Here is a 24,082-nt window from a genome sequence, read left to right on the forward strand (position 1 = left end):
TAAATGCTGGTAGCTCCATTATACAGTTGTTAAATTCCCTTTCACGTCGTGGCCAACACCTAGAGCCTTCCAGGTATCCCGTAGTTGAGGTTGCCGAACACTATCGTACGCCTTTTGTATGTCCAGGAATCCGCGGTACCAAGGGCATTCTTTCAATTGGTATAAATCAAAAAGCTGGGTTAGGATGATTAAATTATCCTACGACCATGTCGGAAGCAAAACTGAGCTTCATTCGGGAGGTCGTTGAGTTCCACGTTTGTAGAAATAGTTTATTTTCAAAGAATAGCGTAAATTTTGTACATAATGGACGTTACAGCTATAGCTCTGTAGGATTCCAACTCTTCTTCCGTTTTGCCCTTCCCCTAATTTTGTGTATCAGACTAACCCGACAAGACTCTCTGATATCGTTGTAGATGTATAGACTAACCCGACATTCGTTTCAGCTAGCCGGAAGGTTACCAGACTCTCTGATATCGTTCTAGATGTAGACTAACCTGACATTCGTTTCAGCTAGCCGGAAGGTTACCAGACTCTCTGATATCGTTCTAGATGTAGACTAACCCAACATTCGTTTCAGCTAGCCAGAAGGTTACCAGACTCTCTGATATCGTTGTAGATGTATAGACTAACCCGACATTCGTTTCAGCTAGCTGGAAGGTTACCAGACTCTCTGATATCGTTCTAGATGTAGACTAACCCGACATTCGTTTCAGCTAGCCGGAAGGTTACCAGACTCTCTGATATCGTTGTAGATGTATAGACAAACCCGACATTCGTTTCAGCTAGCCGGAAGGTTACCAGACTCTCTGATATCGTTCTAGATGTAGACTAACCCAACATTCGTTTCAGCTAGCCGGAAGGTTACCAGACTCTTTGATATCGTTGTAGATGTATAGACTAACCCGACATTCGTTTCAGCTAGCCGGAAGGTTACCAGACTCTCTGATATCGTTCTAGATGTAGACTAACCCGACATTCGTTGAAGCTAGCCGGAAGGTTACCAGACTCTCTGATATCGTTGTAGATGTATAGACTAACCCGACATTCGTTTCAGCTAGCTGGAAGGTTTCCAGACTCTCTGATATCGTTCTAGATGTAGATTAACCCGACATTCGTTTCAGCTAGCCGGAAGGTTACCAGACTCTCTGATATCGTTGTAGATGTATAGACTAACCCGACATTCGTTTCAGCTAGCCGGAAGGTTACCAGACTCTCTGATATCGTTCTAGATGTAGACTAACCCGACATTCGTTTCAGCTAGCTGGAAGGTTACCAGACTCTCTGATATCGTTGTAGATGTATAGACTAACCCGACATTCGTTTCAGCTAGCCGGAAGGTTACCAGACTCTCTGATATCGTTCTAGATGTAGACTAACCCGACATTCGTTTCAGCTAGCCGGAAGGTTACCAGACTCTCTGATATCGTTCTAGATGTAGACTAACCCGACATTCGTTTCAGATAGCCGGAAGGTTACCAGACTCTCTGATATCGTTCTAGATGTAGACTAACCCGACATTCGTTTCAGCTAGCTGGAAGGTTACCAGACTCTCTGATATCGTTGTAGATGTATAGACTAACCCGACATTCGTTTCAGCTAGCCGGAAGGTTACCAGACTCTCTGATATCGTTCTAGATGTAGACTAACCCGACATTCGTTTCAGCTAGCCGAAAGGTTACCAGACTCTCTGATATCGTTGTACATGTGGAATAGACAGTTCAGGGCCAGCGGGCTAAAAGATAAGATGCATTCCGCTTGTAAGCCATCTGTACAGACTGCTTTCTCTCGTTTGAGCAACTTTATAGCAGTTTTAAATTCTTTAAAGAGGAAGGGGGTCACTGAGTCTCTCCGGCGGGATGTTTGTCCGCTCGTTAGCCTGTGGAGTCGTTTCTACAGTGTCACTTTCCGCGCCACTCCGTAGTTCGGACTTTAAGTCAGAGATGTATTCCTTAATACGAGCGGTCGTATCCTTTTTTTCATAGAGGAGGATACCAGTTTTTGGCCGAAAGCCTTTTGCCTTTGTAGTGGCATATTTCTAGAATTTATTTGCCGTGGACTTCCCAGCCTTAATAATGTCATTCTCGAGGCGCTTGTTCACTGCCTTGATAGCAGCCGCAACATTGGCACAAAACACCATTTGAGAGTCTTAATAGGGGACTTTCTTGAGAAATTGGTCTCACCACCCTATTCATAACTTCAACAAAATCATTGTAAGTAGGTGTGGTTGTTAGTCCAAAGGAACAATCTTCCCTTGTAGTTTGATAATCCTTCAGTGCTTCTTCGTCATCAAAGTTCCAAAACTCATTTATTGTATCACAGCTGGTGTTAGAAGTGGTGGTAGGTTGAACGGTTGGGTTGAATTGTATTTTAACCGAGAGTAGGTAACGGTCACTCCCTAGGCTCGAGCTCCCCGATTTCCACGTGTAAGACCTTATTGGCAATTTCGTCACTAAAGAGGATGTAGTCTATGGTTGACTTGCAGTTTCGATTATTCGATGTAGTTTGGCCGACACAAATGGACATCATGTTACCAAGGGACCTTCGTAGCTGTCAAACTCAGCGAGATTGCCATTCATGCATCCATCAAGACAAATGTTCCTGAATCCGTTAGAACATGGACACTGTATCTCTAACCGGATGGGAAAAGCTGTAGCTTCCACCATACAAAAGCAGCTGCCGCCCCCCCCGTCTCTCTGTAAGGGGGCGGAGGTTCAAGAATTTTGAAAGTTTCGGGCCGTCAAGGCCATATAATTCGTCACGTGGTCGACAATACGTTCCGTTTGAAATGGGGGTTTACGACTATTTACATTATTTACATACATGCAAAAGATAGCGCTAGTAGCAGAGTATAAATTGTTGAATCTTTTACTTGTCTATGTTTTTAAGAAAGCTTACCTTTAATATTTTATGTTACAAGAGAATGAAGTGATATAATAGACGCTTCAATAAAACATCTCCAAGGAAATCGCCAAGAAGTCATATATCAGAGAACCAGGACCTGCAAATTACTGTTTATACAGCGTTTGTTGAAATAAGGGAATCTTTTACCTGTACCGTATGCAACAGGTGTTTAGTTTTAAGTAGGTAGCTTGTTTTTGACGTATTAAGGCTTGGCACAAACTCGACGTTCTGTTTACAGGTGAAAAGGTTACATTATTTACCCAAGCACTATAGTGAGTTGCAGGCTCAGAAAGACAAAATATATAGTACAATTGGCGCAAGGATGCCTCAGACCGTTTCCGGTCATTCCACCGCGCGAAATTTGAATTTGGCCATTTTACGGTCAAATTCGAATTTTGCTCTTTTTGTCGTCTTTTAGCGCCATCAAGAGACCGAAATTGGAATCTTTATTTTTTAATTTCATAAGGCATTCCTATAATTCTTAAATTTAAAATAGTATGTATAATTATTTATTTTTGTAAATTTATTTTTACGTCTTACCAGTTAAATCGGCAGTTTCTTTTAAAATAGTTACCACGCTTTCTGGGGGGTAACGTTGTCTTAATGAGCTATAGACGTTTAAAATTATATTTTTCTCTTTACTTGTTAACAATAAACCTTTATCATGCTTTTTATAGTAACCTCTTGGACTATTTAAAATATTTGGAGCTTCAATTATCGAACCTTCTTTAGCTGCATTCAGTAATTAAACTCATGACAACATGAAATTAAAAAATAGATTCCAATTTCGGTTCCTAGATGGCGTGAAAAAACGATGAAACTCACGAAATTTGAAATTGACCGTAAAGTGGTCAAATTTAAATTACGCGCGGTCGACTGGCCGGAAATGGTCTGAGGTATCCTTGCGCCGACTGTACTATATATTTTGTCTTTCTTAGCCTGCAACTTACTATATATAAACAGTAACTTGCGGGTCCTGGCTCTCGGAAATATTACTTATTGGCGATTTCCTTGAAGATGTTTTATTTAAACACCCATTAAACTACTGGTAATAGGAAAATAGTGACAATCATAATTATATTGAAAGATTAAATTTTATTCATCTTTTAAAAATGTATACGATATTTTACAAGTTTTTCTTTGTTCAGTGGAAGTATACATTTTATATTATTATTAATTTACATGAAATCAACAATCTGGCAATATTGTAACAGCAAATGTCCATGTAAACTCTTAAGCCTAAAGCTTTTATATTCCACCATTTCTTGTCCATTTAACTCACCATCCGAAAATACCAAAGTTTATAAAGTAAAATAATCCATCCGACCAAAGTTAAAGCGAGAAATTTTTAAGAGTAATGGATTTGAATTATGGTGATATATATATCGTAAAAGCAAATTTCGCAAACAATATAGAGCCCTAAACATGATTATCGCGTGAGTTTCAAATGGCTACGCGAAATTTTAAATCATTATTCAATATCAGGCACGTCGACTAAATTTGATACTGGTGCATTCTTTACATTAATACGTTATATAACTTTCCCTTTATATATAGCTGTATCCCTTGGGTTGGTATTAACCGTAAATCCTGTTAACTATTTTATTAATTCTACATCTTCGCAGCTCTCCTACGAAAATAGTCAATTTCATATAGCCTAAAATCTCGAATATTGTTAATTCGAACCTACCAATATGTTTATAGAATATTATGTATATGACTAGGTTAATTTGATAAAGGGATTTGTTCGTTGTATATTATTTAAGGTCATAGTTGAAAATTAAAATTAAATATTCAATTATATTATAGGATATAAGCTAGTGATGTAAAAAAGCTTTTAATTTTATTTTAAAGGGACTGAAAACCAATAAAATTACATTGAGTATAAAACAGCTCAGCTCAGTTTACGCGCGATATCCTTTCGTAATAGAGGGGCTCGTTAAATAGAGCTGTCGTTAAAACGAGTGCCATCTGACGTCGGTTATTAAAAACATTTTTTTGTAATTTTCCATTGGATACCGTTAATTAAATTTCACTACGGATATTGCAGTAATTTAAGTCATCTAATGGAATTTACGAAATTGAATGTAAAATTCGGCCTTTATACAGTATAATCGTAATATTTCAGAATTCGGTTTTAAAAATTCAATTTTTAACAGATGTTAGATGGCGCTTTTAAGCAGGTTTCGCCCGTTTTAGTATAGTTTACAGTCCCTTTAAAAATGTTGGGAGTTTTCGTGTATATTAAACGCCCGTAAAATCGGCCAAAAGCGTGCAGAAATCTATCCTAATTTATTATAATTAAATTAAAGTGACTTGGAAACTTTAAATTTGAAATATCACAGATTTTTTTATATCTATTCCTTCAAAACTTTAATTTCCTTTATTTTTTGTTTGACTAAAGATGTCTCCAGTTTCTCTATTTCTAAGTTAAAATGCATTTAGGTCACTTCTGTGTATTTTGTTGAAATTAGTCACTAATATTAACGCTCATAACTAACCAAAATGGTGACTGATAAATTATATCTACGTGAAACCGTCGACTACACTACCGTCTTTCAAAAGTGTATTGTTTCCCCCACGTTTTTAGTTTTAGTCCTCGTTAATTTCTTCTTAAACTTTCTCAAACCATCTGTGACGTCGTCTGATGTGCGCAATTCATGGACGGCTAGATTAAATTTGGTAAATGTTTTAGGGTTAGCCTCCTCTCGCTAGAATCCAGTTTTTCCTTTTCAAATACATAGGCTCGGAAGATTTAGTTCAAAATTAATTCAATTAAAATTTGTATTGTAGCGAAACACTACAAAAAAAGTTAGTTAATGGGCCGGTTGAGGGCGCCAAAAACGTTTTTGGAAGATGTAATGTTCACGCAAACTTGTACAAATTTGACCCGACTGGGTGGTTGTTTCGAAAGCGTATCGTGAAACGCGTCCCTAGACGATTTAGGCACAGTTTTTCTTTTGAAAGTCCGTTATTTTTTTTACTAAACACACTCAAATGGAAGTTCACAAATTAAGGATAGAAGTTTCAAGGTTAGTTTTATGGAATCACCGGAAATCCGGGGTATTTAATTTAGTTGAGGAATTGGAGTGGCTAATTCTCGGTCGACTCGGCTCGCGGCACGAGCGGAGGTATGAGTCCCACGCGGCTATGGCCGTGATGCAGTTGACTGGCCGAGGCCCAACTGGGCCGCGAAGCGTCGTCGGGATGCAGGAACGCGTGCCTCTGCTCGGCCGTGCTGAGAGCGTGGCTGGCGGCGTCGGCTTGAGACTCGGCGCCGCCGGGGCTCGTGACGGTTTGGCCCGGGGTGGCTGGCGTGGTCGGCTGCGTCGCCATCTGGCAGATGCAGCGCGTGATGGCTTCCGGGAGGGCTTCCAACTGCTCCTGGATCGCTCCCAGCCGTTCCTCCAACGAGGACACTCGCTCGTCCAGGATCTCTTGTCTCTGATTAATGTCCGAGACGATCTCGTACACGCTGTTTTGAGTCTGTTTTCGTCAATTCAAAATTATTAACGTATATTAATTATATTTTACCAAGAATGTATTTATTTATACTCAGGGAGAATGAATATGTCGAGATTATTTTTAGCGTTTCTCCAATTTCACCCGTTGGGGCCCCCGGTATGCTCCTCCGCTTTAATAAAATCAAATAATACTGCAATGTCATTGGTTCTTAAAAATTACGTTTTTCGACGCGATTAACGCTGCTGCGAGCAGTGATGGGCGCGCTCGTATCTTTGGATACTTTTAGGATACGAGATGATACTTTATCCGAAAAATAAAAATTAAAATATACGATTTTGATATGATCTTCTACATTGCAAAATGATCGCGATAGAATTTTGAAGAAATAAATTCGGGAGCGAACTATATTTGAAAAGATTCTTCTCTTACCTAGCCTAGCGAAAAAAAGAGCGGAATAGAGCTAGTGCTTCCATTTTTTATATTAGAAATTACACGATAGATTTTTTCTGGTTTCTCTTCAATTTTGTTTGTATTTGAGAGGAAATATTTTAGCGCCATCTAGATATGCCGATATACACTATTTGAGCGGCGAACGTATCTCACGTGATACCGAAATATAGCCAAACCCGAAACAATGTTAAGTGATAGAAGGGAGAGGAGCGGTCAAAGGTCGCGCCGTTTTTCTGGCTGTTTTTTAACGGGGGGGGGGGATAATTCCCTCTATCCCTAGGCAGACAGAGGAGGGAAAGCAAAGACTGATTCTAGCGATAAAAAGCTGCGCCGCGTAGACTGAAAGGCGATTTCAAAACTAAAACCAAAACTTCCAAAAGTTATTTTTCCCACCGTCCCAACTCCCACGCAGTTAGAGTGTCACGTGTGTTGCAAACTGGCAGCGTGGGCTGTGGCGATGCAATAGCTTTATTTATTTTCCATAATTTAGTTTTTGAAAATACGAAAATTAAGATCGATTCTAATCCATAAAATCAAAATCAAATATTGGAAGGTTTACTACTGAATTAATAATCAAAAGATAAAAATTGAAATATTCATTTTAATACTTCGAACTTTTGATATGAAAAAATTTGATTCTACTTTCTCGTGAAACGTACTTGAAATATTTTTAAATATACTTTTCAAAATAATGAAAACTAAAGAAGTATTTGAAATGATACTTATCTAAATCTTTAAAGATTTCTTCTGAAATTTTTCAGGCAAGGGCAAAAAAGAATTGAAAATAATTGAAACTCTCATATCTTAAAGAAATTTGAAAGATCGTGAAAAAATCAAAGGGCCAAAACTGAATAAAATGAAAGATTGTGAATGATTTTGTCGCCATCTATGCTCAAAAATATCAAAAATAAAATGATATTTACAGAAATTTCAGAGGGAAAAAATTGAAAGTATAGTATAGCTGCTGCCATCTATGTAAAAAGATACGAAAAAGATAGATAGAAATTTTTTTGTGCATCACTGGCTGCGAGGACGCAAAAAATAAGACCGCCTCTTATTCCCCCCTCCCCCTTAGCGTGACGGGGTTAGGGGCTCAACGTGTCCGTCGATAGTCTCGACATATTCATTCTCCCTGAGTTAAATAAATACATTCTTGATTTTACCTAATTTTTCCGTAATACATGAATTTATTTCAAGCTGAGAATTGCCCAGTAATATTCTTTTTTTTTGGAAATTTTGTGTATTGAAAATTTCCCCGACTCTCTTCAATGAGGAAGATTTATTGCCAAATTATGCTGAAGATGGCGCTAGGGTGCTTTCCCGCTTTTATTTTATAACGCATGCTCCGTGACACGCACCATCGAGCGTGCGTCGCTAAAATTTTCATTCGAGAAATACTAGTTGAAATGGCAATTGCTAGCGGCATCTATCTGTCTTCGTTGTCACTAACACTACAATACTGACTACCCGATCTTCAATTGTGCACGTGACAAATCTATCTTCATTTGAAAATGAATTTAAATAGCACGGGCTACGACTTGATCTTATTGTCTGTCTGCACAATGCTCTTCAATTCGATCTTCATTGGCACCGCACTACAATTTTAATAGCAGAAGCTACGATTTAATTTCTACCTACTGAGTTTATCTTCATTGGCACGGCAATGGAACTTCAATAGCATGAGCTAGGACTTATTGTCTGCTGAGTGCTCTACAATACTACCTTCATTGACAAGGCACTAGTACTATCTTGAGTCTTGCGCTATTTTAATTTACAAGGCACTAGAACTCTTATCTTCATTGGCACTGCACTAGGGACTATATCATCATTGACACCATAGAAGAGCAATATGTCGAATAACACGAAAAAGGACAGACCTATCTTCAACTGAGTGCCCAAAGACTATATCTTCATTGGCACGGCACTAGGACAACCATATTTCATTGAAGATAGTAAAATGAAGGTAAATTACCTTGGCCATATCGGTGACTGTATTAGCGTTATCTAATAGCTTCCTTTGATCCATTTTAACTTTTCTTAAACTGTGAATTGTTCACGAAATACACAAATATTAGAAATATCTCTTAACTACTCGTATGCTTATGTCAAGAGGTCATTTACGAAACTGTGAACGTGTAAGAAAAACTCTCGTCAGATAGAGCTTAGCGAAAATATAGAGACGGTGTCGCCATCTATCTGGTCAATATAAAATAACGAATGATAATTTTCTGGAGTAGTTTCTTTAAAACGCCATTTGTCGAGACATTGAAAAACCGCTCAAGAGTTCACGAGACGTCAAGTTTTTAGCCCAGCACATCATAAATGGCGCCGAATTATATTCTAATAATTCATAAACTTCGTTTTGGCTGACACCATTGACAAAGGTAGAGCGACCCTTGGATATATGCAAAATGGCTCCCAGGGTTAAAGAGCTTTTCGTTTCGCTTCGTCGCGCTGTCGAATATGGAGCCCTCTAACTACTAAGGCTGGAGGTTAAACTTAAAAGCGTAACTTTAGAATTAAATTAATACTAAACTAAGACTGAGGTTAAACTTAAAAGCGTAACTTTAGAAATAAATTAATACTAAACTAAGACTGAGGTTAAACTTAAAACACTAAATAATTGAATTAATACTACACTAAAATAAATAATTGAATTAATACTACACTAAAATAAATAATTGAATTAATACTACACTAAAATAAATAATTGAATTAATACTACACCAAAATAAATAATTGAATGAATACTACACTGAAATAAATAATTGAATTAATACTACACTGAAATAAATAATTGAATTACTACTGAACTAAAATAAATAATTGAATGAATACTACACTAAAATAAATAATTGAATGAATACTACACTAAAATAAATAATTGAATTAATACTACACTAAAATAAATAATTGAATGAATACTACACTAAAATAAATAATTGAATGAATACTACACTAAAATAAATAATTGAATTAATACTACACTGAAATAAATAATTGAATTAATACTAACCTAAAATAAATAATTGAATTAATACTAGAGTAAAATAAATAATTGAATTAATACTAGACTAAAATAAATAATTGAATTAATACTAGACTAAAATAAATAACCGAATGAATACTACACTAAAATAAATAACTGAATGAATACTACACTAAAATAAATAATTGAATTAATACTACACTAAAATAAATAATTGAATGAATACTACACTAAAATAAATAATTGAATTAATACTATACTGAAATAAATAATTGAATTACTACTAAACTAAAATAAATAATTGAATTAATACTACACTAAAATAAATAATTGAATTAATACTACACTAAAATAAATAATTGAATTAATACTACACTGAAATAAATAATTGAATTAATACTACACTAAAATAAATAATTGAATTAATACTACACTAAAATAAATAATTGAATTAATACTACACTAAAATAAATAATTTAATTAATACTAAACTTAAATAAATAATTTAATTAATACTAAACTTAAATAAATAATTAAGTTTACAACTGTTTAAATTAAAAATGCAATTAATATTCAAATAGCGATATTAAAAATTCAATTAATATTCAAATATCGATATTAAAAATTCAATTAATATTAAAATATCGATATTAAAAATTCAATTAATATTCAAATATCGATATTAAAAATTCAATTAATATTCAAATATCGATATTAAAAATTCAATTAATATTAAAATATCGATATTAAAAATTCAATTAATATTCAAATATCGATATTAAAAATTCAATTTATATTCAAATATCGATATTAAAAATTCAAATATTGATATTAAAAATTGAATTAATATTCAAATATTGATATTAAAAATTGGATTAATATTCAAATATTGATATTAAAAATTCAATTAGAATTAAATATTGATATAAAATTTCCAATTCATATTAAACTTAATCTTAAAAATTCAATTAATATTTAACTTAATATTAAAAATCCAATTAATATACTTATTATAAAAATCCAATAATTATTACGCTTAATATAAAAATCCAATTAATATTAAATTTAATATAAAAATCCAATTAATATTTAGCTTAATATAAAAAATCCAATTAATATTAAACTTAATATTAAAAATTCAATTAATATTAAACTTAATATTAAAAATTCAATTAATATTAAAATATCGATATTAAAAATTCAATTAATATTCAAATAGCGATATTAAAAATTCAATTAATATTCAAATATCGATATTAAAAATTGAATTAATATTCAAATATTGATATTAAAAATTGAATTAATATTCAAATATTGATATTAAAAATTGAATTAATATTCAAATATTCATATTAAAAATTCAATTAGAATTAAATATTGATATAAAATTTCCAATTAATATTAAACTTAATCTTAAAAATTCAATTAGAATTAAATATTGATATAAAATTTCCAATTAATATTAAACTTAATCTTAAAAATTCAATTAATAAACTTATTATAAAAAATCCAATTAATATTAAGCTTAATATAAAAAATCCAATTAATATTAAACTTAATATAAAAAATCCAATTAATATTAAACTTAATATAAAAAATCCAATTAATATTTAGCTCAATATAAAAAATCCAATTAATATTAAACTTAATATTAAAAATTCAATGAATATTAAACTTAATATTAAAAATTCAATTAATATTAAACTATTAGAATTAAGAATTAACAACTGTTAAAATAAAAATGCCATGAATATTAAACTATTAAAATTAAGAATTAAATTTAATTAATATTAAAGTATTAAAATTAATAATTAAATTCAATTAATCTTAAACAATTAAAATTAAGAATTAAATTCCATTAATATTAAACAATTAAAATTAAACAATTAAAATTAAGAATTAAATTCAATTATTAATATAATATTATTTCTATGCTTTTTTTGCCAAACGTCCGATATTCGGAAGGTAGATGGAGACTTAGGCGCTTGATTAACTTGTTATAATGGTTCATTTTATAAAATGACGGAGCATAGTTTGCTTTATTTTTCGTTTGCGTAAAAACCAGTCAAAGAATGATAGATCCACCCTATTTAATATCGCTACGGACAAGACTCGCACGTTCTCGATAGCGTAAATGAGCTCTCGCTGTACCAACCTATAAATGGCGAGCAGGAACTTCCTTTGATGCGTCCGAACTTTCGACTGATTGACCCTCTTGACCAATTTGGTGTTTTTATATATTAACCACGTTTCTCGCAGCACATTGGCCGCGGCGTTCTTCAACTACAAAGAAACAACATTCGATTATTTCGTGGTTTTTCCCGCTCGATGCCGTTTTGGCAAGTTTAGTCATCTATTGGAGAGATTAAGCAAGCACCATGAAACGCCTACGGAAAATACGCGAAAGCGGATAAATTCGACTACACGAAATGTTTTATTATGTTGGTTAAGGCGATTTAAATCTAACAATAATATCATAAGTAACATAACACTTATAAGTATGACAATTCCTATTCTTTTGATACTAATAATCTGAGCGAAGATTTTTTTTAATTATAATTATTATTATAATAATTATAATTATAATTATTTATTATAATTAACCTGGAAAATTGTAAAAAGTGTTTTATAACATGTTATTTTATAGGAAATAAACGAAGATTGAATTGAATAATCATCTAGTTGTACGTTATCGTCCTTGTAGTATATTTATTCTTGGGAATATTTAGACCTTAAATTTGAAATAAGTCTAAAAATCAGTTCGGTGATAATGTTTGTTAAGCGTCATACTTATTATTATTATGTGACTTGTGATATTATGGACTTTATTATGTGGTTTACTAAATAATATAAATATTCGCTTTGTTTCTGCTGGTATTAGTTTTTAAACTAAGATCAAAAATGCGTTTTCGGTGGTAATTATCGCCACGGCCATCGCAAGAGAGCCGTTACTACATATTTTTTTGAAGATAAACCCCGGAGTAGTATACCTCATTTGTTACAACGCGGGCCCCGAGTCTTCACTGGCCCCGAGGATTCACGGGCCCTGAGGATTCACGGGCCCTGAGGCTTCACGGGGGCCCCGGGAATTTGTACCGGCTTCCCCCTTCTCTTGTCGGGCCTGATTCTCGCCATCAACGTCACCTGGTAGTCATTCTGAGAACCAAATCAAATAAAACTACTAGCTAGTTCTTAGTAGCTGAAGTATAATATTTCGTCTATGTATTCGAGGTTTATACGGTCTTTTAACTAATTATAATTAACCTTTTCAATTTACATAGAGCCACGTAGCGGCCAATATAAGAAATTCATTAACTCGCTGTTCTATGTAAACCTAAAAGAATTGCAGAATTATTCTAAATTCGAATTAAACGCCATTAAAATATCGATAAAACCGTCCACACGTTCTCCGTATACGTTCCATTTTCGTGCGCTTAAGCTCCCCCTGTCTCTGGTGTCCTTGATTATGTATTGGCGGGTTTTTTACGACGTCGGAAGTCTGGAGGCAAAATATTCGCCTCATTAAGTCTTAGAATGAATTAGAGAAGTTTTTGCCTTCGGAGAAAAAAATATATTACCCGGAATCACTAAATCTTAATGAAGCGTTGAAGATTTGTTTTCTCTAAGCCTTTTAATTGAACGATAACTTAGTTTCGGTGGGAAATACCGTATATGTGGTTTTACGTTAGGCCTATCATTGTATTAGTTTTTTTATGGAAACATTTTTCGCGACGTCTTGTTTAGTCTGCCATCGGGAAAAGTTAACTTTACTTTAAAGGACATAGCAAGGATCCGGACGATTGGATCTGATAAAGTTAGGGTTTAGGGTTTTCCCTCACTATGATACTCAGATTTTAAATTTTCATCCGAAAGTTAAGATTTTGAATTTTCTGTCATCAGAAAGATGATAATTTACTAATTTGCCTATTCTCAAATGACAACGTTTACTGACTTATAAAGTAAATTATTTTGGATCAGAAATTTCTACTGGTTTTCTCAGTGGAGAAAGTTAGTAATTCGGGTTTTCTCAGTGGAGATAGTCAGTAATTCAGGTTTTCTCAAAACCGAAAGTTACTAATTCAAGTTTTCTCAGAGGTGAAAGTTACTAATTCAAATTTTCTCAGAGGTGAAAGTTACTAATTCAGGTTTTCTCAGAGGTGAAAGTTACTAATTCAAGTTTTCTCAGAGGTGAAAGTTACTAATTCAAATTTTCTCAGAGGTGAAAGTTACTAATTCAGGTTTTCTCAGAGGTGAAAGTTACTAATTCAGGTTTTCTCAGAGGTGAAAGTTACTAATTCAAGTTTTCTCAGAGGTGAAAGTTACTAATTCAGGTTTTCTCAGAGGTGAAAGTTACTAATTCAAGTTTTCTCAGAGGTGAAAGTTACTAATTCAGGTTTTCTCAGAGGTGAAAGTTACTAATTTAGGTTTTATCAGAGGCGAAAGTGAACTAATTCAGGTTTTCTCAAAACCGAAAGTAACTAATTCAGGTTTTCTCAAAACCGAAAGTTATTAATTCAGGTTTTCTCAAAACCGAAAGTAACTAATTCAGGTTTTCTCAAAACCGAAAGTTACTAATTCGGGTTTTCTCAGATGATAAAGTTACTAATTCAGGTTTTCTCGGATGATAAATTTACTAATTCGGGTTTTCTCAGATGATAAAGTTACTAATTCAGGTTTTCTCAGATGATAAAGTTCCTAATTCGGGTTTTCTCAGATGATAAAATTACTAATTCAGGTTTTCTCAGATGATAGTGTTTTCTGACTTGTAAGTGACGTGTTTTGGGATACGAAATTGGTAAAATGAGGTTGTCGCCTATGTAAAGGTTAAGAATCGATATTCGGGTTGTCGCTAAATTGAGTAATTCTAGTGTCATCCGATAAGAACCTCACGATTTCGCGTCCTGGGCGACATGAATAGCGGGTCTTGGTTAGACTGACCTTTTTAGTTAACTGAGTGTCCATCATGAAATTGTGCACGTGCTTCTCTGCTCGGGTGAGCTCCAGTTTTCGGGCAATAACCGCCACCACCAGCGCCGTACAGCCGGCTCCCTGTCGGACACGCGAAAGATTGAGTGCTTGGCTGCGGACAATAGCTTCGAGCGCTTACCATTAACCCCGTGCTGACCGCGATGCCCCTGCCGCAGTAGGTGTTGGGCACGATGTCCCCGTAGCCGACGGAAAGGAACGTGATGGCCGTCAGCCACATGGTATTCAAGAGATTGGCGTGGTCTTCGTCGTGGTATCTAGAAAGGATCGTTATTACTGACCGCTAAATACGTGGAATAGGATGACCAGTTGATATCCGAGGTGCACCGGTATATAAATTCGGATCCAATGACAATTGTAAGCGCGATTGATCGGTTGTTTTACTAATCGTTCCAAAGTTTAATCGATTCTAAAATAACTTAACTTTTCAATCAATTGGTTCTAAAATAACCCGATTTTTCGATCAATCAATTCTAAAATAACCTAATTTTTCGATCAATCGGTTCTAAAATAACCCGATTTTTCGATCAATCAATTCTAAAATAACCCAATTTTTCGATCAATCAATTCTAAAATAACCCAATTTTTCGATCAATCAGTTCTAAAATAACCCAATTTTTCGATCAATCAATTCTAAAATAACCCAATTTTTCGATCAATCAATTCTAAAATAACCCAATTTTTCGATCAATCAGTTCTAAAATAACCCAATTTTTCGATCAATCAATTCTAAAATAACCCAATTTTTCGATCAATCAATTCTAAAATAACCCAATTTTTCGATCAATCGGTTCTAAAATAACTTAACTTTTCAATCAATCGATTCTAAAATACCTTAACTTTTCGATCAATCGGTTTTAAAATAACTTAACTTTTCGTTCAATTGGTTCTAAAATAACCTAATTTTTCGATCAATCGATTCTAAAATAACTTAATTTTTCGCTCAATCGATTCTAAAATAACTTAATTTTTCGCTCAATCGATTCTAAAATAACTTAATTTTTCACTCAATCGATTCTAAAATAACTTAATTTTTCGATCAATCGATTCTAAAATAACCTAATTTTTCGAACAATCGGTTCTAAAATAACTTAACTTTTCGATCAATCGAAAATCGTTTAAAACGAAACCTTTTTTGATTAATCGAGCCACAAATAAATGGTAACCTTTTCCGGTTAATCGTGAATCGTTTAAAACGTAACATTTTTTGATTAATCGAGCCACAAATAAAGGGTAACATTTCCCGATTAATCGAGCCACAAATAAAGGGTAACCTTTTCCGGTTAATCGTGATACGTTTAAAACGTAACATTTTTTGATTAATCGAGCCACAAATAAAGGGTAACATTTCCCGATTAATCGAGCCACAAATAAAGGGTAACCTTTTCCGGTTAATCGAGAATCGTTTAAAACGAAACATTTTCCGATTAATCAAGAATCGTTTAAAACGAAACTTTTTCCGATTAATCGAGAATCCGTTTTAACGAAACATTTCCAGATTAATCGAGAGTTAGATAACAGGCACATTTTAGATAAATCCATCTTAAAACGCGTTAGAAATTTTGCAATTAATCTATCCCCAAAAATAAGTCGTAAATCGATCTTCAAATGGAGATGAAAGTGTTCGATTAATGAGTAGCGTACGTCAAATGAGATATCGAATCTCGATTAATCGGGGGTAGAAGGTGGGGAGAGCGTTACCTTTCGCACAGCCTGAGCGTCCAGCTGGCGATGATCCACAAGGAGACCATGAAGACTAGGAGGACCGTTCCGGGACAAATGGTCATGAGGGTCTTGAGGACGAAGCGGGTGTTGAAGTTGATGCGGTTGAGGGCGCCGATGCTTCTGGAAGAGGCATCCGTGAACAGCTTGCTGTGCAGCAACATGACGCGGCAGATCAGGTAGAGGCGCAGGAACATGGGCAGCGAGAGCGTCACGTCGATCGGCACCTTCTTAGACTCGTACTGGTTCCTGTGGTTCGACTGGTTGGACAGTTTGGTCGTCCACGTGAACGAGAAGTTGCCCGGGATGGGGTGCGTGGCGCAGATGGCCAGCTCCAGCATGATCACCCCGATGCGCTGCCACGTCATCGCGATGCGCCAGTCGTCCGCGCAGTTGTCGATCATAAATAACTGGACAAACAAAAGTACGTCTTTAATTCATATTCTCTGCGGATGATTATATGTGTACTAAAAATATTTCGTTTATGGCTTATGCATTTTATGGTAATATTTATAGGTTTTTCCATTTATGCTTTATACGTTGATTAAAGGTATTACGTTTATGGCTTATGCATTTTATGGTTTAATATTTATAGGTTGTTCCAATGATGTCTTATGTTTATTTATGTGTAATATGTAGATTAATAATATTACGTTTATGGCTTATACACTTCATGATTTACCATTGATAATTAGTTTAATTTATACGTTATATATAGTTTATAAATATTATGCTTATGCTTTGAGCATTTTATGCTTTAACATTTATAAGTAGTTTAATTTATATGTTACGTGTAGATTATAAATATTAGCTTATGGTTTATATATTTTATGTTTTAACATTTATAAGTACTTTAATTTATAAGTTACATAAGGATTATAAATATTAGCATTAGCTTAAGGTTTATATATTTTATGCTTTACGATTTAAGTTTATTTCATTTATGCATGCTAATATTTATGAATATTACTCTTATGGTGTATACATTTTATCCTTTATAACATTTTACAATTTATTTAATTTATGCGTATTATTATAAATATTACGATTATGACCTGTACATTTTAGGTTTTAACATTTAAAATTTTCTTAATTTATGGGTTATGTGTAGATTATAATGGTTTTTCACCCTTAATTTTTTTATAAAAATTTAATTATATCGGGGTTTAAAATCACATCGTTTCCGATGTTTATATCGCCAAATAAATTAGGTTCTTACACTCCCTTTAAGCTTTCAAAACTTCTAAACATGTTAAAACTAATTTAATTAAATTTACTTACTTTGGGGTGGAGATATAAAATAATTAAAATAAGTTATTTTAAATAAGTTTAGGATATTTTTAACATACTATGGAAAAATAATTAATCGGTACACTAAAGTCTGTACAGCGTGAAGTTAAAGGGGAACGGTCAAGCTTTAACCAGTTAGATAGCCCTATAGCCCATTAAAAACTAAAATTTATGGCGAAAACCGCATCAAAAAATATTGAGTGTTTAATTTTTAATAAAATAAAGAAATTTCGGGAAATCGAAAAGCACGCGTCCGCCGCGACACCTGGTGAGAAGTCGGCGAGACAGAAAAACAACATAAAAGCGCGCGCTGCTGAAGACGCGAAAAAATTGCTTTGCACGCGCGGCACGTTCCAGTTATAAGAGACTTAAGCCTAAATTGCGCGATTTTAAAAGTTAGGATAGTTCGCAAATCCCTCGTACGGGGTTAGGGGCGCTGGCGGCAGCCCCTAAGATGGCGGCGAAAATTCAAACCCAAACACCTAGCGTTATTTTTCGTTTCAACTTTTTGGGCCAAAAGCAATTTTTTCAAGACAAAAAAAGGTACGTGTTAGTATATTGAACGTCTTGTTAATCTTTTGATACGGAAATAAGGCCATATCTGGAAAAGCTTGGCCGTTCCCCTTTAAGGAAAAATTATTTTCTAGCTTGAAACACTATCGCCATCTAGCGGGTTTATACCGTACTAAATATTCATATAACATTAAAATAAGGCGGGGAAAAAATATTTTTTTTTTAGATAAACATCTCAACGTTCCAGACTATTGGCGCCTCTGAGAATCTGCCACAATCTCGTCCTGTACTACAAGTGACACAGAAAAAAAGTATATTTGTGTTTACCCTGGAAAACCGTTGGCAGATGCTATATAGAAACCGAAAACCCTTCTCCGCTATGAGGAAGTGAGGGTGAGGGCGGGAAACATCCACTTTCCACTTGAAACCCATTTTCGGGACGCCCCCGACCCGGTCTTTGTGTATTTTAGATTATTTTTCAGTCGAGGCGTTCTCTCAAATTGATTCACTTAGGCTTCGCGAGATTTCGTCTCGAAATACTTTCGCTTTGGTTTACTTTCGTTCAACTTTCAATCGTAGCCTAACAGACATTTTTCGTCACGGGTTGAGATGAGGCGTTGTCAATATCGCCATCTATCGGGAAATTTTGGAACATCGCAAAAAGAACTTTGGTGTGGAAATGTTTCGTTGATACATTTACTTTCAATTTATATATATTATTGTCATAAATACTTAATGAGAATGATTCTTTTGATAGCATTTGCGGGTGGCATAGCCTAATTTCCCTCTGGCCCGAGAGGGGCCAGTAAAAACGTCACTTGCGCTTTAAACGTGAGTGGGATTTCTAGATATTTCAGATCGTTTAAATGATTACTAATTTGGATTTTAAAAATATTTAAATTTAAATATTTATAACATATTTAAATGTTCATATTTAATGGGAATATAACATCTAGTATTTCTGTCAATTGCTTAAATGTTAGGAGTAACTTTTATGTAAATATAGAAAATTATAGGAATAATTTAAAAAAAGATAAAACATGCTTTTAAAGGAACTTTGGTTGAATAGAAATATAGAATTTGTGGATAATTATAGGAATAAGTTTAATAAAGAAAAAACATGATTTTAAAGGAACTTTGGTTCAATATGAATATTACATTTAATATGAAAACATCACAGACCTCGTGACTAGATAAATGTATTAGAGTAATAGCCAATGAAATTAGTGTTTTAATTTCCGGCTGTTTTTGAGCGCCTTCTATCGAACTTAAAAACTATATTGAAATCAAAGCGCAAAGTACGAAAAATAGGATAATATAGGAAATGATGGTTATAGGATGACAATGGGGTAGCGGTGTGCAGGGCCGGATTAACCAATAGGCCGAATAGGCCTGGGCCTAGGGCACCAAGCCTACAAGGGGCACCAAGAGGGTTCGAAAAAGTACAAAACTTTAATCATTTGCAAATCACGGCAGTCTAATAAAGCTATGATATTCTGACGTAAAAGCGACATAAAAACAAGTTCGATTCCAGCTTGTGGCACTGGGTGAAAACTCGGAACAACTCCTTCCGCGTTGAGTTTGCAAGTTCCCTCCCCGTTGGTTTAAAGGGCCCCACCGGCGTTTGAAATTCGTCAGTTTCCCGCGCGAATCGCGGACATAGATCGATTTACAATTTTTAAGGGGCAGAGACATCTTTAAAGGGGTAATATTCATCCGAGGTAACGTGGTGATGGCGTTATTTGTTAGTAGATGGCGCTCTGATAGCAACATAATTTTGATTTTCAACGATTGGTTGAAAGTTTTCAGTTTTTAGTGGAGAACGGTTTTTTTTTAGATTTAAAATACAAAATTATCTTCCCTGATTGGATAGTTTAAAATTGTATTATAGTGCCATCTATGGCGGAGAGTGTTAACTACTATTAAAATTAATTGTTAATTTAAATTACAAAAATTATCTATTTTTAATAAGAATTTAAAGTACTATAATTTAGTAATTAATAAATACCTTTTTAAAAACAGTTTATTTTTCATAAAATGTATAGTGTCGCCATCTACCTCAAACATTATTAAATAGAAAGGTACCTCGGGTGGATTTCGCCCCTTTTTGCATATTTCCCTGTAGGCAATATGTGAATGCGTCTATAGGGCAAGCTACGTCACGTCGTCTGCTACCTGATTTTCTGGGTGAATTTTTCAAACACCGGTGGGGCCCTTTAAGTGGTTTTCTCCCGAGCTCTTCGGTTTCCCCTTCCATAAAAACTTGTTGAGGTTAACGGTAATAGTGAGTGTAGGGAGCTGTTGGCTCGCGTCGCATGCAGGGCTTGCCACCACCCTCCTACGCATCGTAACCCGACCACCTTGAACCAATGGCTATAAAAGTCGCTTGATGACTTAGGCCTAAGATGGTGCCTTAGATATTAGCCTAGCTGATTATTATTATTATTAAGCTGAATTTATAAAAATAATTATTACTTTATTGCTCTTCAGGATCCTACAGTAAGTTCCTCCCCCTAAAGTCAATCAAACCAGCCCGGTTTCTCATTGGTTCCTTAAAATTGACGTCGTCCGACCACTCATGGAGGGGTGTAAATTAATGTCCGCGGATCGGACATAATACAGAATTTCAAATTTACTAAGAGACAGCCTACAGCGCTCCTAGTGGCAAAAACATAAAGTTCGTTGATACACAATAATTACGTACCTAAATTTTAAAATTATTTTCCTGAAACTTTTTAAAAAATATTAATATTAATATTTCTACCGTAAAAGATGCTGCAAGCTACGAGCAACAAATCCAACACCCCACACAAGGAGAACGCAACCCGTCAAAAGTCGTGGATTTTCTTGTGTACGTTTTTCATTGGCTAGACGCTTTAGCGCCTGCTGAAGACAGAAGGGAAAAATTCGGAAATTGTCTCCCCCCCCCGTGAAACGTTCAGCGTAAAGGCTCGTCCAATGAAATTTGTACTTAACTCTGCGTTAGCGTTTTTAAAGGCTAGCTGCGTTCTCCTTGTGTTTGTTGCTCCTAGCTGCAAGCGGCCCAAATTAAAAAACGCTTTATATTTTAATAAGGAAAAAGCTCTGGTATTTTTGTTTGCATAGTGGTTTGCAATTAGCCTTTCACATCTGTTAGTGCTTTATATATTAATAAGGAAGTTCTGGCCATTTACGGCCGCGCTAATCTCCGTAGATAAAGGCGCCAATTTTGCGGTTTGCCCGAAGCGTTCGACTTTCAATTTTCCGTTCAGTCGGCGATAGATGGCGCCCCGTCCGTTAGATACATAGACTAGGCCCACAACCGCCTAGTCTATCGATTGAAACCTTCCGATGCATTAAACGGTTTCCAAGAACGTTTTACTCTTCGCCTCTTCTCGTTCAAGTGTGAAGCTATTTAGTTGATGCCTCAAGTTATTGTTGTTGTCGGTGGTGTAAAAATGCAACAGGTAATTTAGCGTTTTTTCTCGTGTTAGCGATACAGATTGCACCCTCTAGGAGCGACAAACACCAGGAGAACGCAGCTAGCCTTCAAAAACGCTAACTAAGTGTTGTGTACAAATTTCATTGGACGAGCCTTTAGGCTGAAGGTTTTACGGGCGGGGGGGGGGGGGCAATTTCCTAATTTCCCCTTCCGTCTAACCAATGAAAAAAAAGATTAATTACCTAAACTCGAAAAATAAAATTTAAGTCGATTTTTGTGTTCCGCATTAACTCTTGTTTATAGTCTCCCCAAGTATCAACAAATAAATACTTTTACAGAAAACATCGCTTAAAATAGCGTTAGAAGTAACTAAAATTTGCGCCATCTAGGAGCAACAAACACAAGGAGAATGCAGCTAGCCTTTAAACACGCTATCGAAGGGTTGTGTACGAATTTCATTGGACGAGCGTCACGATCCTTTACGCTGAACATTTTACGGGCGGGGGGGGGGGAAAGACAATTTCCGAATTTTCCCTTCCCGACGGCAGCAGGCGCTAAAGCGTCTAGCCAATGAAAAACGTACGCAAGAAAATCCACGATTTTTGACGGGTTGCGTTCTCCTTGAGTGCATGGGGTGCTGTGTTTGTTGCTCCTAGGCGCCATCTAGTTTAAATTAAAGCATTACAATCTAAATTCTTAAGGCCTTCTTTCTAAATGTTTGTTACCCTGTACGCATTTTTTAAATCGGTCTATTCATTGTCCACTGGATTAAGAGAAGGCCTAGAAATGGGCAGGTGTTGAATTTTTGAAACTGGCCAAATCAAAGTTTTAGTTTTATGCCTCTGTTGGTCCATTTTGACGTCATCAAGTCAGGCTGACAGCGAAATATCGGCTGCTATTGCTTAAGGGCATTGGCTTATGCGATAATATTTAAAATTCCCGCCTTGATCATCTCCACATAAAGGTTGGAAATCGCGCCATCTACTGAGTGTTTCGCGAGCGTGTAAAAAATGTTTGCCGACCCCTGTAGAAAAACGATTTCTAGGCCTTCTCTTAACCCAGGGGGCAATGGTCTATTATACGCTGTGGTGTCATAACTTTGGCCCGCACAAAATGGCGACCATAGCTAAAGCTCAAGGTTCGTGAACGAAAAGCACTATATGGCTAAATCTACGGAGCTATCCTTTTCTATAGATATTTTAATTTTTATATTTATATTACATCATTTTAAAATCGAAATATTAGCTAACCTATATCTATTATTTAAAGTTGTATATTTTGGCCATTTTCACAAATAAAAATATTAATTATTTAAAATTACATTAAAATAAAGATTTTCTTAAGCCTTGGCTAAAACTTTCAAAAGGTTTTTCTCGCGAAAATGTCCAAAATATACAACTTTAAATAATAGATATAGTTTAGCTAATATTTCGATTTTAAAATAATATAAAATAAATAAATACTTTCAAATTAGTTTTATTCTTCAAACGATGTCCTACGAAGCTGCAATGCAGCCACTACCGGCCGAAGCCTACGTTATTTAATCACCATGGCCTACGTTATAGACAAGGCCTGAGCAGTAGATTCGACTTACACACGCACCTAGCGGGACTTTGCGGCGAATTCGAAGGACCGGTAAATAATTTTTTTTCGAGTATGCACTGGCTTTGATTAATTACGTAGGTAGTGCCCCTAAAAACCGGTGGGCTGGAAAGTTAGCTTGAGGATCCTGAGAAACTTTAATAACGGTGGTGGCCAGCTTGTTTCTCTGTTTTTCTTGACCGTTGGCGTGCTTCTGTTTTGTTGGCGTGTTGCTCGCTGACCAATGTGAGAGAAGTGGGAGCCGTTTTATTCGAGAAGCGTCCGGCGTGACCGCGGCTCGCCGCTCTTGACCTTGGACTACGCTTCTCGTGATACGCGCCGCAATTCGGTATTCTATCGCGGCAAGGCTTAGCTGGCTTCACTCTCTAGGACATAACTTTGCAGCTTTTAACCTACTGTTAAGCGTTAAACTTAGTGCCTGGTTGATAACTGATCAAATACGATTTACCGTTATGGTTCTTCCCATTCGGAATGTCATATCTTCGTTGGGATTCCAGTTATGAGATAACTGCGGTACCGCGACGATTATAAAAGTTAGACTGTAAACGAAACTAAGATTGTTTGTAGAACTCATTGGTTTGGCATTTAATCAATATCTTATAGATAATTAATCTATATCTTATAGATAATTAATCTATATCTTATAGATAATTTATCAATATCTTAGAGATAATTAATAAATATCTTAGAGATAATTTATCAATATCTTATAGATAATTAATCTATATCTTATAGATAATTAA

At 35.1% G+C, this 24,082-nt stretch overlaps 1 protein-coding gene across 1 annotated transcript in view; it reads right to left on the reverse strand.

Annotated features, from left to right (window-relative positions):
• Positions 1-3,976: 3,976 nt before the first annotated feature.
• SK (small conductance calcium-activated potassium channel) overlaps positions 3,977-24,082 on the reverse strand; it is a 351,468-nt gene continuing 331,362 nt past the window's right edge. Inside the window, exons 5-10 of the mRNA XM_090164054.1 lie at positions 16,493-16,923; positions 14,913-15,048; positions 14,744-14,854; positions 11,961-12,088; positions 8,789-8,858; positions 3,977-6,387 (exon numbers count right to left, since the gene is read on the reverse strand). Of these exons, the coding sequence (XP_090020180.1) occupies positions 5,995-6,387; positions 8,789-8,858; positions 11,961-12,088; positions 14,744-14,854; positions 14,913-15,048; positions 16,493-16,923 (1,269 nt within the window). The 3' untranslated portion in view covers positions 3,977-5,994. The remainder of the gene's footprint in view (positions 6,388-8,788; positions 8,859-11,960; positions 12,089-14,743; positions 14,855-14,912; positions 15,049-16,492; positions 16,924-24,082) is intronic.

The sequence above is a fragment of the Leiobunum rupestre genome, chromosome 11 (genome assembly GCF_980474605.1).
Source record: "Leiobunum rupestre chromosome 11, qqLeiRupe1.1.hap1, whole genome shotgun sequence".
NCBI classification, from domain to species: domain Eukaryota; kingdom Metazoa; phylum Arthropoda; class Arachnida; order Opiliones; family Sclerosomatidae; genus Leiobunum; species Leiobunum rupestre.